Genomic DNA, 16,757 nt, shown 5'->3' with positions numbered 1-16,757 from the left:
AGAAGCTCTGATTAGGGTGAAATTTAATTTGTTTCCGCATTTGACACAAAGAGTCACAAAACATTAGCTCATAATACTAATTTGTGTATATTATGAAACCCTAAAGTGTTAATAGTGCCAGCTCTGTCCATCTGTTGCTAAGGAAGCAGTGCCTGTTGTGCAGGAAACAGGGAGAGCAGTTTCCTGTTATGCAGAGGTTTTTAAAGGGCTGTTTCCCTCCAATCAGGCGACAGATGCATGGCCAGGAAACAAGGCAATGGCAAAGGCCATTGATATCTTAGAAAAACTGTTTTTAGAAACAGTTTTTAGTGAATCCTAGTAGAACTCCCAGGATTCAGGAAAGGCTAGGGTGGAAAACAGCCACTTCTTAATGTATAGCAAATTGACATTAAGTGACAAAAATATATCAAATACATTTTTGTGGATGTTCAAAGAACACCAGATGCTCATGGAACTCATCACTAAGAAAATTCAGACAGTTCTTATGTGGGAAATAAAACATGCAGCACAAACTGTACTGCTTATTGTGAAATAATTGTTATATATTTCATCCTTAAATTTACCAAGCTAAATTGTTATTTGTGGCTCTGTATATAATAGCACTTATACCACCAGTCACATATTTACAGAAATATTCATGTCCAGCCCTCCAGTTCATTTGCAAAATGTTTACAAGCTAAATTGTTATTTGTGGCTCTGTATATAATAGCACTTATACCACCAGTCACATATTTACAGAAATATTCATGTCCAGCCCTCCAGTTCATTTGCAAAATGTTTACACATAAGGAAATACTGGGTGTGATAATCTTATATTATGTATAGTGTACATTAATTAACTCTATTTCATTGTTCATTTCATTCATTTCTTGTACGTCGATTACATTTATGATCCAGTGATGTTCATTGCAGCTTTCATTATAAAGGTTTAATAAGTCATTTGCAATAAATAAATAAGAATACAAATTATAATTTATTATTATTATTATTATTATTATTATTATTATTATTATTATTATTATTATTTTAATAATACTGGAAAAGGTGCAATTAAAAGACAAACCATAAACAATATACTAATAGACCGAAGAAAACAATCCTATATTGTCACTTCACAAACTTTACCTTAACGGTACCTATCTTCACATTTCTTTCTTCAAAAAGTTATTGCATGCAATATCCCGATTTGGCACCGAACTTGACGTACGTTAAATCATTGTGGTGAAACAGTCACACTGAACTGCAACATCGAACTTCTGTAAAACACCCCACTACTGTGTTTTATCATGCTATTTTTATTTAGGTTAATAAAATGATTATGCGAAAATACCGCTCTGTTGCTGCAGGCTCTACTTACGAACCTGATAAACAACATTAACTCTGACCCACTGACATACTGAAAAAGTCCTATCTTCAATTTGGCATCAATAATATGTTTCATGTGTAAATTGTGGCATTTGCTGTGAGATTTGGTCAACAATCCCTGACTGGGCAAAAGAGCTTCCTCCTCAGTAAGCCAAAGGAAATACCTTCCGCATCCAGCTAAAGATCCAAACGATTGCGCACTAGTCGCGCCTCGTCAAATGGGATGTGCACTCTGAAAGCTTAGGACCTCCGCAGTGAAGGAGAAAAAGACTTTCGTGGTTTACGACGTGGTTTAAACATGATATTTCGTTGACTTTTCGCCTGCTCTTTGTTGCTTTTTGCTGTCGGAGTTTTCTTTCGGAATAAGTTGTCGCCACGTTTGGATGTATGTAGAGCGCGCGCTACTGTGACGGAGAATGAAGTGGAGACGCTTTAGGTCCCATTGTGGATGATGTCCCGAAATGAACGCCGGTAAGATTTTGCGCGCTATACAAGTAAATGAACAAAATCTTGTAGAAATAAATAAATAAAAATTATATATATATATATATATATATATATATATATATATATATATATATATACACACACACACGTTACTTTAAAACATTTTAAATGTCTTAAAACGTGTGTTATTATTATTAATAATAATAATATTATTATTATTATTATTATTATTATTATTGCTGTTAGTACTGGTATTGGTGGTGGTGGTATGATTGAACACAGATGAATCCAAAAGTGTGATAATTTTACAAACTTGTGAAACTAGTTTAACATCTTCATAGAGGGACAAATAATTAAATCAGAATTTATTTAATAGAAGTTCCTCAGTCATGACAACTGCTGTTTTTTTAATGAAAAATATGCATATTGTACTGAAACAGAGACACATGTGCACCCTGTGCTGTTGCTCTGAAGGTTATTTTCTGTATTCCAGTGTATTTGCATCATTTTATGAAAGATGCCACAGCTCCTGTCTGTGTTGAATAAATATGCATACTACAGAGCGCCTGAAAAGTGTGGTCATAATTTTTCAGACTCAGAACAGCAATATAATATTGTTATTTCCAGCTGACACCGCTCTGCTTGTTTTCAGTATAGCAAAAATGTTTGCTTTTGCTTTTTTTTTGCTGTACATTTTGTCCTTATATAGCTCACCACATTGCAGTGCAACTACTGTAAAACAGTGCAGAGCTACAAGGATGGGGAAAATATCGATAAATGAAACTGGAGAAGAAGCACAAGTTCAGTGTTTCAATAGTAGTTTGGCTCCTGAGAGTGCTTCTCTTTTTTGCCGCTGTCATTCATTTGCTTTTAGTATAATTCAATTTACCCTCTCTACCTGTTTATGCTGCACTGCCCATGCATATCCTGTTGTTCACTGGGATTTTTTAAATACTGGGTTGCTGTTGTTTGTTTTTATTGTTCTTTGACACACTGAAGGGCCATTCTATCTCTAAAAACAAAAACAAAAAAAGCATACAGATGCCTCTGAAAGGGATCATTTGTGTGAATCACAGGAAGTGTGACAAGAAGGAAGTCCATTGGTGTCGCCTATATTGTGCTCCAAGTGGTTCACAGAGAAACCAGGGTGCACTGTTAATGTCCTTCCCCTTGTGGGCTTCCTGTGTGGAGTCTTTCATAGCAAGTCTGCTCGACAGGATCATTGGTGATGATGTGGAAAACAACATCTTAGCAGAAAGGGCTAAGTCTGCACAGTCTGTAAAGGGTGTGTGTCATAGCAGGTACAGAATAACAGGAAAAGACTCTGGGTGTGTAGGCTAATTTGATTGGAGGGCTCCTCTCTAAAAACATGAAAATGTAATATTGTGTGGGGGAAAAATATATGACTAATAATAAACATTTTATTCAGAGAAATTGTTTTTCAAGTGTGTAAGTCAGACATTAAGACGTTAATCGGGTTTATGCAACAGAGAAGCCTTTAAATAAGGCTGTTTAAAATGCATTATTGCTTGGTTCCCCCCATGTTCCCCTATCGGGTGTTGCCCTTCGTGTTTCAATGGATTGTGTGCTTGTTTACATTCAATCATTCCGAAACACCCAATTTATGCTACAATGTCCACTAGCTCAAAACAAAAAAGCAACCTTTGTCTTACCAAAGAAGTCAAATGGTGTTTAGAAGCAATTACGAATGCATAAACTGTCTTGTTTTGCAAAACCTGATTTCTGAGTATGCAGTTGACTGGGTAAGATGCACTCAATTTAGAAGAAAATTGTTTTTTAGTTGTTTTGATTGAGCATCCAACATCTAGTTCTACCTCATATGTATATAAGTGATTACGTGAAATAATAATTATGCTCAGCAACATCCATTGTCAAAATTCTCACCGCACCATTGTTGAGCTGGAGGGATAGGGGTTAATTTATATGTATGATTAGATGGTTAGATTGAGGCGGCCATTTAGGGAATTTTGATGTGACATCAGGGAGCCCCATACAGTCTGCAGTAAGCAAAATATGAAAAAAATCACAGTGAGTCAGTATTCAACTGGAGGAAATCACCTGCTGGCCATTCGAGAGATATTCTTTTTCCAGAGAGGTTACCAAACTATAAAATTAATACTTTTTTCATAAATTTTCTCTCTGTTTGTGTTGCATCAGAGGTCGTTGCAGAGAATTGAACTCTTCATACTTAAAAAGTATACCTGCTCATTTCTTTTCAGGGAATGGCTGTGCATACTTTCAAGACTTTCTGCAATCTTTGTAATTGTAGAAAAATGACTTGGTCTTTCATTGCACAATATAACTATATACGTTATAGTATTCACATTTCTGACACATAATGGTTGCTGTGAATCATTATTGGATTATTTAATGCTATTTACCAAGATTTTTTAAGCAATTAATGATATATGGTTTGGATTCCAGGTCAAAGCATGGCTAAATGTCAGTTGAACTGGTATATTAAATTAATGAATGATTTCTTGATTTGTCTTACTGTAAGGTGACATTGATCGCAAATTATAATTCTGTATAATTCTGCAACCTGAATATGGAATCTGAAATATAATCATAAGAAGCATTCATTTTATGGAAGTCCAGAGCAAAGGCACACAAAGAGGGCACACAGGTCCTTTGCTGTGTGCTGCTGCTGTTAGCTCATTATCTGACTATCCAATATGTCTGACTGGTGCAGCCATACATTAGCCAGACTGCCACACATATAAACATACAAATAAATGTAAACATATACATTTTGGTTGTCTAACAGCAGGTAATCTTTATGGAGATCACAACTTGTGATTCTATTCCTTACCGTGTGTTGTATTTATTTTGTATGTAAGGGAAATTGAAAAAAGCATGCAATTTTGAGTTTTTGTTGTACAGGAAGCCATAATAGTGGCCATACGCTTCATCTGTGTCCTCTAATTGGCTACTGTGAGCAGATGTTGTCATTAGTTCTAGCAGATATTGTCCAATATATGAGGAGAAGTAATAATTGTGTCTCTTGAGGCAAGAAAATGAAAAATTAAGGAAGAAGCCCACATTTTGGTGACTGTGCGAAGTTGTATCTGAAATCATTGTGTTTCAATTAAGTCAGAGGTTGTATAAGTTAATATGAAGTGAGAGTCTGTGAGTCATTACAGTTATTTCTGTGGGAAACTCTGAAAAGTGCTAAAGCCCATGTGCTATATATGTACAGACTTTTGTCTAAATGACTATATGACTTATGCCACAGTACATGATTTGGTGACATTTGTTAAAATTGTGCATTATGCCTGATAAATTTGGAAAATAAGTCCTTTAGGTGGTGAAATGTTATATTGCTTGACAAAAAACTTAATCGTTTTCCTCTCCATGTCTTCATTTTCTTTGGTTTCAGATTATCAGAAGCCACCTTTATCTCCTAAGCCAAAGATTCTCAATCACCTGTCTATCAAGCTGCCTTCATCCCTGATGTCAAGACCCTGCTCCTCAGCTCGGGGTCCCAAACCTCCTGTGGCACCAAAACCCAGACTGCAGGATGACCTGGAGGAGACAAACTGCCCTAATGCCAACAGTAGCATCATGACCAGCACCAATGGAGACCTGCCCTGCTCTGAGGAAGAGATAGACCAGGACAATGAATTTGAGGACCTCCTGGCGGCAGACAAGCGGTACTTTCTGTTCTCCACCAACCACCTCACAGACTGTACAGAGTCCTGCGAGGAGGGGGAGGTAGAGCAAACAGTGGAGTTTCCGTCTGATGTTAACGTTCTCTGCTCCAATAATAATGAAGCAAAACTGGAGGGGATGGCGGAAGGGGAAGTGGAATTGATGGATTCAGCTGACACGGACAGCACAGATTCTGTGGATGCCGTCGATATCAGTGATGTGGACTCTGTTGCAGACTCGACTGACGGTGTTGAAATCAGTGATATTGAGTGTGGGGATGACATCATTGCAGAAGACTGTGATGCTGGTGAGGCGCTGGCAGACACTGATGGACTCTCAGAGTGTGATGTAGTTTCCAACAATGAGGGATCGCCAGATTGTCTGTGTGAGACAGGAGAGGAGTCATGCCTGACAGAAGAGGATGAAAACACAGCTGAAGAGCCACCCAGTGACAGAGGTGTGGCAGTGGAACAGCTCCACCATGAGGAGGAGGAGACTTGCTTTAGGGTCCTATGCGTTAGCGACTTCAGAAGCCAATCTGATGAGGAGGATGAGACCTCTGGTACAGAATGCTCAACGTTTGAGGGGGCTCCTAATGAAACAGAGTATGTTAACAGCTGCATCCCCGTTCTACCACATGTGGAGTGTCCTTATGATGTAATTGGCCCTCCGTGTGATTCCCACGTTCCCAAGAGGCCGGGGGATTTTTTCCAACCTTACTCGGTCATAGACACAGTGCCTGGCGCATACACAGCCAGTGTCCCAGACATTGTGGCAAACTGTGATGAGGAAAATGGTTATAACACAGTAAACATGTTGGAGGACCAGGCTGCCGCAAACTCGGAACTGTATTATGTCTCGTCAAATGATGTGGCTGGTGTGGAGGATAACCAGGCACATGTAAAGAAGGAAATAAATCACAAATCTCCTGATATACAACATTCCCAACTGGGTCCCCGTGAAAAGCCCCAGATTAGCAAGGACAAAGAGGAGGTTGATGACTACGCAGATATTGATGACTCATTCTGTAAGGATTCAGAGGATCTACAGAGTCTCGAGTGTGCTTCATCTGAGGACTATGTCGAAATAGGTGACGATGAGGATGAAGAGACCAATCAACAACTAAGGGACCAGAAAAGAAAAGGTAAGGACTGTGAATCTGCAAGCAAACAAGGCCATACCTTACTCAATCAGCTCAATAGCCACCCCCACTTCAGACTGTGCTCCATTACTGTGCCAGCTAACCTGGACTTAGGCAGAGCATCCGAGCTTACCAACAGGCTGGTGCTTGCTGACACCACAGACGCTTTTCAGGAAGAAATTGACTTTGACGGCCATATTGTGCCTTACTACGAGGGCAGTGATACAGAAAGAGACAATATCAGTGATGAGCATGTCTATGAAGAGGCTGGGCTGGACTCCGAAGGAGAAAATTTCCTTTCTTTAGAGAGAAAGTGCATGGTGACACGGTCACGGTCTCTCTCATGCAAAATGCCTGGTTATGTCCCCGAAACAGTACCTGAGGAGACAGGCTCAGAGTATCAAACCCATGACTACTGCACAGTGGCTTTAGATAAGAGTGGCGATCCACCTAGTGACAGTGAAAAGCCAGAGGCAAACCAGATGTTTCCCTCTTCAAAGCCAAGGCGTTTTGTTTTGTACCCTCGGTCCTATTCGGTCGAGGGACGGGACGTTCCAATGTCAGTTTATGCCGAGGGCTCCCTGGCAGGGGAGGCCAGAATGAAGAGGAAGGATGACAACCTCTCTCTACCTTGCGTCATTGCCTCCTCTGGAAGTTTTTCTCAGAGAGGCTTTCACCCCTCCAGCGGGCTGTCCACCCCAACGTCAGCAGTAGAGATCCCACCCCCTTTTGAGCTGGCCTATATCACCAAGAAGCCCATCACCAAGAGCTCCCCATCTCTCCTGATCGAGAGTGACTCTCCAGAGAAGCAGAAGAAGAAGAAGTCCTCCTTCAAGCGCTTCTTGGCTCTCAAGTTCAAGAGGAAGACAGAGAGCAAGGCCCATGTGGATGTCAGCATCCCCTCTTCTCGCTCATCCTCAGAGTCAAGTCACCATGGGCCCCTGCGTGTCCTGGATATTGACCGAAGGAGCATGAACAGCTCCCCACAGCTGCAGTCTCGATCGGGGATGCCACATCGATCATCTGATGTGCCTTCCACCTTTCTGTTGTATAAGGATGGGCCAAGGAGAAAAGTTGACCCCAAGGTCTTTGGTAACAGGAGTGTATTGAGAGTGGAGTCTTTCGAGGACAGGTCCCGTCCACCCTTGATGCCACTACCACTGACCAAGCCACGGTCTATCTCCTTTCCAAATGCAGACACATCAGACTATGAGAACATTCCTGCCATGAGCTCTGACTATGAGAACATCCAGATTCAACCTCAGAGGCCGGCTCGTGCTGGAACCTTTGGGGAATACTTTGACGACCCCAACCGGGCACTCTCCTCTGCTAATGACACTGATGGCTACGTGGACATGAGCAGCTTCACAGGGTTTGAAAGCAAACCTCAAACACCCGATCAAGAGTCTGAAAGGTACTGTAAACTCCTGTGTAAAATGTGTTAAACTTAATTCATTCCCGAAAGGGAGAGACTGCAGAACTGTTTGGCTATTCATAAAATCATTAAGCTTTATTATGACTGTCAGAGGAAGTGCTTTCAACATAATCCAAGAAAAAAAATAATAAGTTCCATTTTGTATTGAAGACAAGCATCACAATGTGAATGCTGTAGTTTGTATTCATCACTTTTTGATGTTAATAAGCTAAAATTCTATCAGACATATTCACTAAAATATATATTTGAGAAGAATTATATATATAATATTGAACTGTTACATAGTTACATAGTATATTATTCTTAGATGTCTATGTTTTCTGTTTATAAATGTTTCAAATTATATTTTGAAAGGTTTTTGTTTTCTTTTTTTAAAAAAGCTTTATGCTTTTTCAAATTTATATTTGGTTTGTGAATTGTTAACTCTATGTATATAAGCACCAGAGGATTTTGTGAGTCAAAGATTTGTTATGATCACAAAAATTACATCTTTCATGCATATGATGTTAATGAGTACAAAATAGTTGACACTTTTTTGCATAAACAATATACTGAGTATAGTGACAAAATTTCTTCCTATCTTCATATTGTCCTTTAAGTTCAATCCTGTCTGTTTCATGTACGCTTTTGAAAACAGAATGCACATAATTGTTTCAAGACTGTGTTCCCTAAATAAAACCAAGTCCTTCCTCTCAAAATGGCTGCTTGTTAATTCCTCAAGTTCCATTTTTTCTGTGAGGTTTTATGTAAATTGCTTAACATTGTGTAGCTACAAAATAGCATAGACAGTACTGTTTTTTTCATAGTAACTATTGGTATTGATGCAGAATGATGTTGAAAGCACTTCCTCTGAAAATGTAGTGAAATACCCTGTAATAAAAAACTCAAAAAGCAACCAAAAAAACTTGCAAAACCTTAGAGTCAGAGGAAGTATTACCTTTCCCATTTAATGTACAGTATGTACATGAATAAAATAAACAATTTTTTTTATTCCATTCCTACTGATAATTTTTTACTGAATATTAATTCTGAGATGATTATCATTGCCTTATGTGAACATTGAAATAAACTCATCAGGAGATGTGAATCTAGAGAAGATGTTAACTACACTGAAAAGCAACAGTGGCAAAAAAAAATAGTTTATGATGTATTGTCAGAATCCATTATTAGTTCTCATTATTACTTCGTAGGGCCTTTTGTTGAAGGCCACATTGGCTTTATTATGCTGTAGCCATTTCCAGCTGAGAAATAGCATGGTTCTAATTGGTAGAGTGGGCACAATCCACTTGTATTGTTTAATAGTATTTTCTAGTATAGGGATTTTCTTTATGAAAGATGATAAGATCGAAGTGCTGTGGATAGTTGGTAACAGGAATATAGAGAAATTCTTGTAGGAGAGCTTATCTTATTTGTTTTTCATTGGAATTACCCAACAACCCCTGTATCGGAAGTGGTTGCCCACTGAAGATAAATGTGTATGGTGGGTTGGATCTCCAGTGGAAGTAGATTTACATTGATCTAGAGAGAGATCTAACCCAAAATAAGTGCTGTTCAATTACATTTAGAGAGAGAGAGAGAGAGAGAGAGAGAGAGAAAAAGAGATGATAGCAGAAAGAAAATGCCTGTCATTGTATGCTTATGTACCTGTTATAAAAGCTATAAAATGTAATGTATTTTATACATGTCTTGCTTAGGTCTTTTTTAATTGCTGTCATAAAATAAATTATTTAAAAAAATATAATAGTGAACAATAGAGAGAAAATCTAAGAACTTAACTTGTAGCACTTGGCAGGTTATGATATGACATAACTAACAGGATTTCAGTAATGCCTTGGACTTAAATGTTCAGTATTGGTAGAATGTGTGAGAACCTTTCTCTACTTAATTCTCCAATATCAGTTAAGTACCAGATTTAGTCGATTATTGATCATTTTTATGCCCCTTAATTGCCCGAGTAATGGGGGTCTAAGCTTGAGTTTCTACATTCTGGTGAGAGCCAAGGTAGTGTTTTTAATATTAAATGTGCTATGTTCATATGTAAAAGCTGAATGTTGAGGAGTATATCACATAAAAGAAGCACCATGGGTAAGGACAGGAATTTTTAATTACTCTTTGTTGTCTAGTCATTTTAGCAATGTGTGATTCACTACAGTTTCTCTTGTAATATGATCTTAATCAGTAATCTTCTGCATTAGTGATTCAAACTAAATGTTTAAACCTTTCTAGATAAATTTGAATACTTAATAACTCTTATCTGAATGTCATTTGTGCCACATTATTGGGAAAAAATGAGCAAACCATTAGCGAGACGGGTGATAAGGCAAAGCCTTTCATTCTGACTTAATTAATGTAGAGTATGTTATTTTAGTTTTTTATTGCGCCAAATTAATTCAGAGATAGATATGTTAATCAAATGCTTTTCCCCCTTTTATCCTTTGTGTGTGTATGTGTGTGTGTGCAACCTCCACTATCAACTTGTGAGGGCACAGGCATGCATGTGTTCTCTGCTGAAGCATGAACTTGTCACACTTATCAGACCACACTGCCAAATTACAATTACAGATTATAATAACAAACAACGTTTTGAATACATAATTTTCATTTTTCTAAAGCATCATGGAGAATGCTCCTGAATGTTGAGATTGACATTTTAAGGCATTTAGCAGGCAACCTTATCTAGAGTGACCTACATAGCTGGTTTTATTTTTATATACAATCCACTTATAACAGCTGGATATTTATTGAAACTCACGGCTACAGCAGCAGTGCACCACCTGGGAACAGAACAAATAAGCCTGCAGTTGTAAGTCCAGTTCCCTAACCATTATGGTGCACTGCTACCCCAGTTAAAAATGCCTTGGAGTTCTGTGTATTACAGTGGAAAGATTGTGTTCATATGTGTGAATATATTTAAGTGCTGTAGGCACTAAGGGTTACATATGCATAGTATATGTGTACAAGTGTAGTCACAGCAGTGATATCAATATTGGTGTGATGATCTCATGTACATAATTATTTTATAAAATTAAGAGTCAATGGGCCTCATTCACAAAACTTTTCTGAAATTATTCTTACTTTTGTTCTTTGTTCATACAAAAAAAAAAAACAATACGAAACTCATGACATGTGCAGACCTTTGTTTTTGTACATACCCCAGGAGTATGAGATGATGAATGCTGGCTGTTTGTAAATTCTATGTGCAGTCCTGTTCATGTGATTTTCATAAGGAAAGAGCCATGAACAAATACAGATAAGAAAAAAAATGACTAATGCTGAAATGTTCTTGGAAACATTCTTGTCTACTTTAGGAGCATGCACATTTAGCAGTGCCTTTTGCTACACGTAGAGAATTGGCGTCCGGGGGAAATCTACTTTTTTTATGTCATATGTTCCATCGTAAAGGGACATGGCAGTTAATTAGAATGGTACTGCCTGCATAGTTGGTTTCATAAGTTGGAGTTGTAAGCTAACAAAGGTGTCTGCTATCAATTTATTAGGATCTACTAGACATCTTTGTCAAAGCTGTTCTGTATATTCAGTGAGTCTTGGTTTATTTCATATTTACTGCGGCCTTATACTGTATGCCAAATAGAATCTTTTTTTAACACTTCAGAGTTTAGTTCACTTATAAGTGCTTAATAAGCTGTCAATAATGATTATGTAAATACAAATGCATTGTTCATGTTTAGTTCAAGAATAATGCATGTTAATAATTCCAATGTGTCATTCAGGAGACCAATGTTACCTGATTCCAAAATGCCAAACTACAGTTGGTGTTTGATACTAGAACACAAGCATTCAGACCACATTCATTCTCTGTGGAATGACCGTGTGAATAGATCGATCATAACGAAAGTCCTTTTAGCACAATTCACAAGTGAATTCACAAAGTTAAAATGCATGAAACTTGTCTGAACCTAATTTTCTTAAAAGTTGCTTAGATATCTGCAGATTCCTAAACTTTTTCCACTGATATGTAGTAATAGGAACTTCTGTATGCTAGTGCCATTGTGTCCTCAGCTGAAATATTGTTCTTACAGAAGTTGCTGAATTAGCAACGTTAAAATGAAAATGATTTGTTTTTAGTCCCACAGATGCTGATTATGTAAATGTTTTTGCTTTGTTAACAGAATGTCTATTACGTTCTGTCTAATTCACTCCTTTACAGTCTTACTTAAAGAGAACCACTGTTGCTCCAAATTATTGTGTGGAGGTTGCTTCTCTTAGTTTAATTGACTTTTGTGTGACCCGGTTGTAATCAATGCTGAGCATCCTGTATAATCAGATTTTCAATAAGGACAGTGTTTTACACAGATAATTGATGCTTCTTTCTTTTTTGTACACTAAGGGAATACTTCCATTAATAATGGCTTTTTACCTGTGTAACTGATTGTCTGGTGTCAAAGTTCCAAGTGTATTCCGAGCACTCATATTTAGTGTGCTACTGAGTGAGAGTGCGTGTTGACAAATATGTGTATGTGTGTGCATGTGTTTGTAGGAAGGTATGCATATTTGTATGTGTGTCTGTTTGTGACATACACACACTCCTGTCCCTGTAGAGGGAGCAGCTGTTTTCAGCAGAATAATAATAAAAACCCCAGATTGAACGTGCCCCTGAGAATGTTCAAACATTCTAAGATGTAAAGGATGATTGTTTGTGACAGCTCAATCTTGCAGAATGCTAGGAGGAAGTGTGGTAGTTAAGCAGGTAAGGAAATAGATGTCCTTTCTGTCTGAAAACCTTTGGAATATGTTTTCATTCCTTTGCTTTTCACGTTATTGTGGCAATAATGTCCTTCAGAAGAGTTTATTACTGTAGGTTCATAGTGATTGTTTGATAATATTGTGGAAACACTGACTGAGGTCCATGTCCTGCAGGAAAATTACATACAGTTTATAGCTACTGTTGCACGCTTGTTCTGTGGGCGTTCAGCTACATTGTCCATTAGCTTTGTGGCAATAAGCTTGTGGTGGCTATCATTTCATACCCATGGTCCTCACTGTTCTGAAGCCATTGCCTTTATCGGCTAGCTAAAAAATGTTCTTTCTTGGGCTGCAAATGTTGCTGCTGTAGATGGGGTTGGTTTTTTTTTTCAGTACAGGGTTTACATTGGCCCTGTTCTCAGCAGCTACCCAGCAACCGCGGGAGTGATTCATTGTCAGCACTTTTAGGAGTCATTGCTCTTCCCTCCAGTCAGTGAGAGCAGAGCATGTGCATTTGGAGGCTCGGTCTTGAACTTGGAGGGCTTTGCAGTAAGGCTGAGGAATGGCCTGCAAAGTCTTTTATGTCTGCTGGAAAAGAGATTCTGTTTGCAGTCGTACTGCGTTCAAGTAGGCTTGTGAGCCGTAGATTTTAGCCATAGAGCATAGAGTCCAGAGAGGAGCATTTCGGCTACTGTTACAGCACTGTTATAGAACCCAGAGGTGCAGTAGAGTTAATTTCAGCAAAAAGATTCATCCCTGCAGTCATAATCTAATCAACCAATAACCTATAATCCCTTGCCCATAGTCCTTATCAGATGTTTTATGTATGTGAATTATGCTAATGTAATTATCATTTTTTATGTCTTCCTTGTCTGAACAGTGCAAAAAAAAAAATTTAAAGGGTCTTCTTACCTGGTTGTTTAGGTCTGGGTGTTTAGCTGAGTGATCAGTTTAGCATACCACAGTATATACATATCATTTTTTTAAATAAACTTAAACATTTGTTGAAACTGTACCCTCCTTTTCAGCCCTATAATTACCAGTTCACAAACAGGCTTTGACCAGACATGTATTTGTTTTGCTTTAAAGGGCAAGCTTGTTATCTCCCTCTTGATGTTGTGCTTTAAGTACAAATTAAGACAGACCTTTTCAACATTGTGGCTTTGTCAGCTTTTCCAGAACTGGACAGAAACACAGTAAAATGTTCAGTGTTCAAGCCTAAGAGTATATACAGTATGAGTCCATTTGGGACCATATGTACTCTAAAGGGGTTGATTTAACACGGAATATTTCACTGTGCAGTCCACAGTCCCAGTCAGCGCTTTGTGAAAGTGATGCGAGAGCAAAACCCCATAATCAGCCGAGCATCTACGGCTACATTCAGGCTGGAGCTAAACTTGGCCCAATTCCCTCATATGTGACACAGTTTGGATATTTCCAGAACAGTGTGAATAGTAACAAACCACATGGAGTTGCATCTTTTCAGTTCCATCTGTATGTGAAAATTAATCAGATGTATGACTTGCATGAGACTGCTGTGTAGATGTTAAAATTGGAATTGTTGTGTCCATGCATGCAGTTAGAACATTTATGTATCCCAGTTGGGTGGAGTATGCCCTTAATCAAAGACAAGACTGGTACAGAAGGGTATTCCCTGCCCAAATTTAGGTAAACCACTGCCGTGATTTTTACATCACTCTCTGTGCTACAGTGTCATCAGAATTCTGCATTGGCAGTTCTGTGCGGTCACTTTCAAAAATGAATGTGAACAGTCAGCATAAAAAAGGATCTGAGTAAAAATTGAAATTCTTGAAAATTAGCATTGATGTCCGCAGTCTGAACGTAGTCTACGTAATGTATATCTGTAGTACTTAATCTATAGGTCCTGGAGAGTTGGAAAATCGGATATGGATGATGAGATGTATACCAGCTACAGCAATGGGGATGCTTTGCTCTGAATTCTTACGGCCTTATGAAATCTCAGTCCCATCACTATAGTGCTGGGCATGCTCATCTTTGTAAAGTTTTTTGCTTCTCTTCCTTTGAGGATCATCAGTTTTGCTTTGCTCAGTATTTTTAATGCAAGCCCTTAATTGCTGTCCTTGTACTGGAGTGGCAATGGTGCACTTAATTAGCTGTTTAATTCAATGTGGCTTGTTAATTGGTATCTGAAAACAAGGGGGAGGCACAATATATTATTCCCCTTGATTTTAGCATGCTGTCAGATAGGACTGCTGAGTTCACGGCTTTGTTTATAAGAACCAATTAGTGCTGGATCCTGGATTTTCAGCAATACAGCAAGCACAGACTATCTACAATACATACATCCTACAGCATGTATTCTGTATAATCCTGATCTGGTATGTTTCATGGTGAAAAAGTGACAAAGTTCTACAATGGTACTGTAAGGTGGTCCTGTAAGGTTCTATCACTGCCATTACAGTATGTTGTTAATGTGATGTCTATCCAATGCACCACAATAATGTAAATTCAATAATTTGAGCTTGGCATTGTCTGTCAGTATAGAAAAGTGGACCAATGGCCATTTTGACAAAATAATATATAAATATCCTTAGATATGCACAAAATACATTTTTGGGGTGTTGACTACATTAGGACAGATTTCAGTTTATGGTAAAACTCCATATGATTTTTACATATTGTTATAAAATGCTGTCAACATTGTGCTGTGTACACACAACTCTCTACTACATTTGACATATTCATGTTCCATTATTACTCTCAAGAAACAGACTGTTGTAGATACTGGAGCCGTTGTTCTCATTATATGAGCCATTTTATAGTTACCCCTCTGGTTTGAGATATTACAAATGTTCTGTGTTATTATCATTTGCACTGTAATGAGGGTTTAAGATTTGTGTTTGTTGCAGTGTATCATTTCTTATACAGTGAAGATAAGGGTATTTTGTTCCACTGTCCCATTGCAGTTTTTATTTCTTGGTGTAATTGTATTTTGTTCAGGAAATGTCTTGGTACTTTCTGAATGGAGGAATTTTTCCAGATATGTTTTCATTGTGCTGGTTGTTGATGAAAGAATATAATGTCAATTGCTTCTGTTTAATGTACTAAACTCGTAATATGTATTGTATGCACTTACTTACTACTTTAAGTAGTTCCTCTCACATTTCCACAGCCTCCAGCCTTCTTGTGAATTGCATATGTGGGATTAGGAATGATCATGGCAGCAGAGAGCAATGTGAGGTGTGTTCACACTCTTTCAGACAGGAAGTTAGGCAGGGGAGGGGGCTCCACAAACTTATCCTGTTTGTTGATGAGGCAGGGGGTGGAGGGAGACCTTGCCTAAGTGTTCTGGAATACACAGAACGCCCGCCACATGCTCAGTGTTGGGCTGTACTAGTGAATTAAACAGTACCAGGCTGTAGTAGTGAGCGGTAAACAGTACCAGGCTGTAGTAGTGAGCAGTAAACGGTACCAGGCTGTAGTATTGAGTGCTAAACAATACCAGGCTGTAGTAGTGAGCGGCAAACAGTACCAGGCTGTAGTAGTGAGCGGCAAACAGTAGCAGGCTGTAGTAGTGAGCGGTAAACAGTAGCAGGCTGTAGTAGTGAGCGGTAAACAGTACCAGGCTGTAGTAGTGAGCGGCAAACAGTAGCAGGCTGTAGTAGTGAGCGGTAAACAGTAGCAGGCTGTAGTAGTGAGCGATAAACAGTACCAAGCTGTAGTAGTGAGTGGTAAACAGTACCAGGCTGTAGTAGTGAGCGGCAAACAGTAGCAGGCTGTAGTAGTGAGCGGTAAACAGTAGCAGGCTGTAGTAGTGAGCGGTAAACAGTAGCAGGCTGTAGTAGTGAGTGGTAAACAGTACCAGGCTGTAGTAGTGAGTGTTAAACAGTAGCAGGCTGTAGTATTGAGCACTAAACAGTACCAGGCTGTAGTAGTGAGCGGTAAACAATAGCAGGCTGTAATAGTGAGCAGTAAACAGTACCAGGCTGTAGTAGTGAGCAGTAAACAGTA

General features: G+C 38.6%; 1 protein-coding gene across 1 annotated transcript in view; it reads left to right on the top strand.

Moving 5' to 3' along the window:
* Window positions 1-1,562: 1,562 nt before the first annotated feature.
* fgd5a (FYVE, RhoGEF and PH domain containing 5a) overlaps window positions 1,563-16,757 on the top strand; it is a 42,802-nt gene continuing 27,607 nt past the window's right edge. The window contains exons 1-2 of the mRNA XM_064304529.1: window positions 1,563-1,836; window positions 5,213-8,039. Coding sequence (XP_064160599.1) covers window positions 1,827-1,836; window positions 5,213-8,039 — 2,837 coding nt within the window. The 5' untranslated portion in view covers window positions 1,563-1,826. The remainder of the gene's footprint in view (window positions 1,837-5,212; window positions 8,040-16,757) is intronic.

This window comes from Anguilla rostrata, chromosome 13, assembly GCF_018555375.3.
Source record: "Anguilla rostrata isolate EN2019 chromosome 13, ASM1855537v3, whole genome shotgun sequence".
Lineage (NCBI taxonomy): Eukaryota > Metazoa > Chordata > Actinopteri > Anguilliformes > Anguillidae > Anguilla > Anguilla rostrata.
This window is presented reverse-complemented; position numbering and strand designations above follow the sequence as displayed.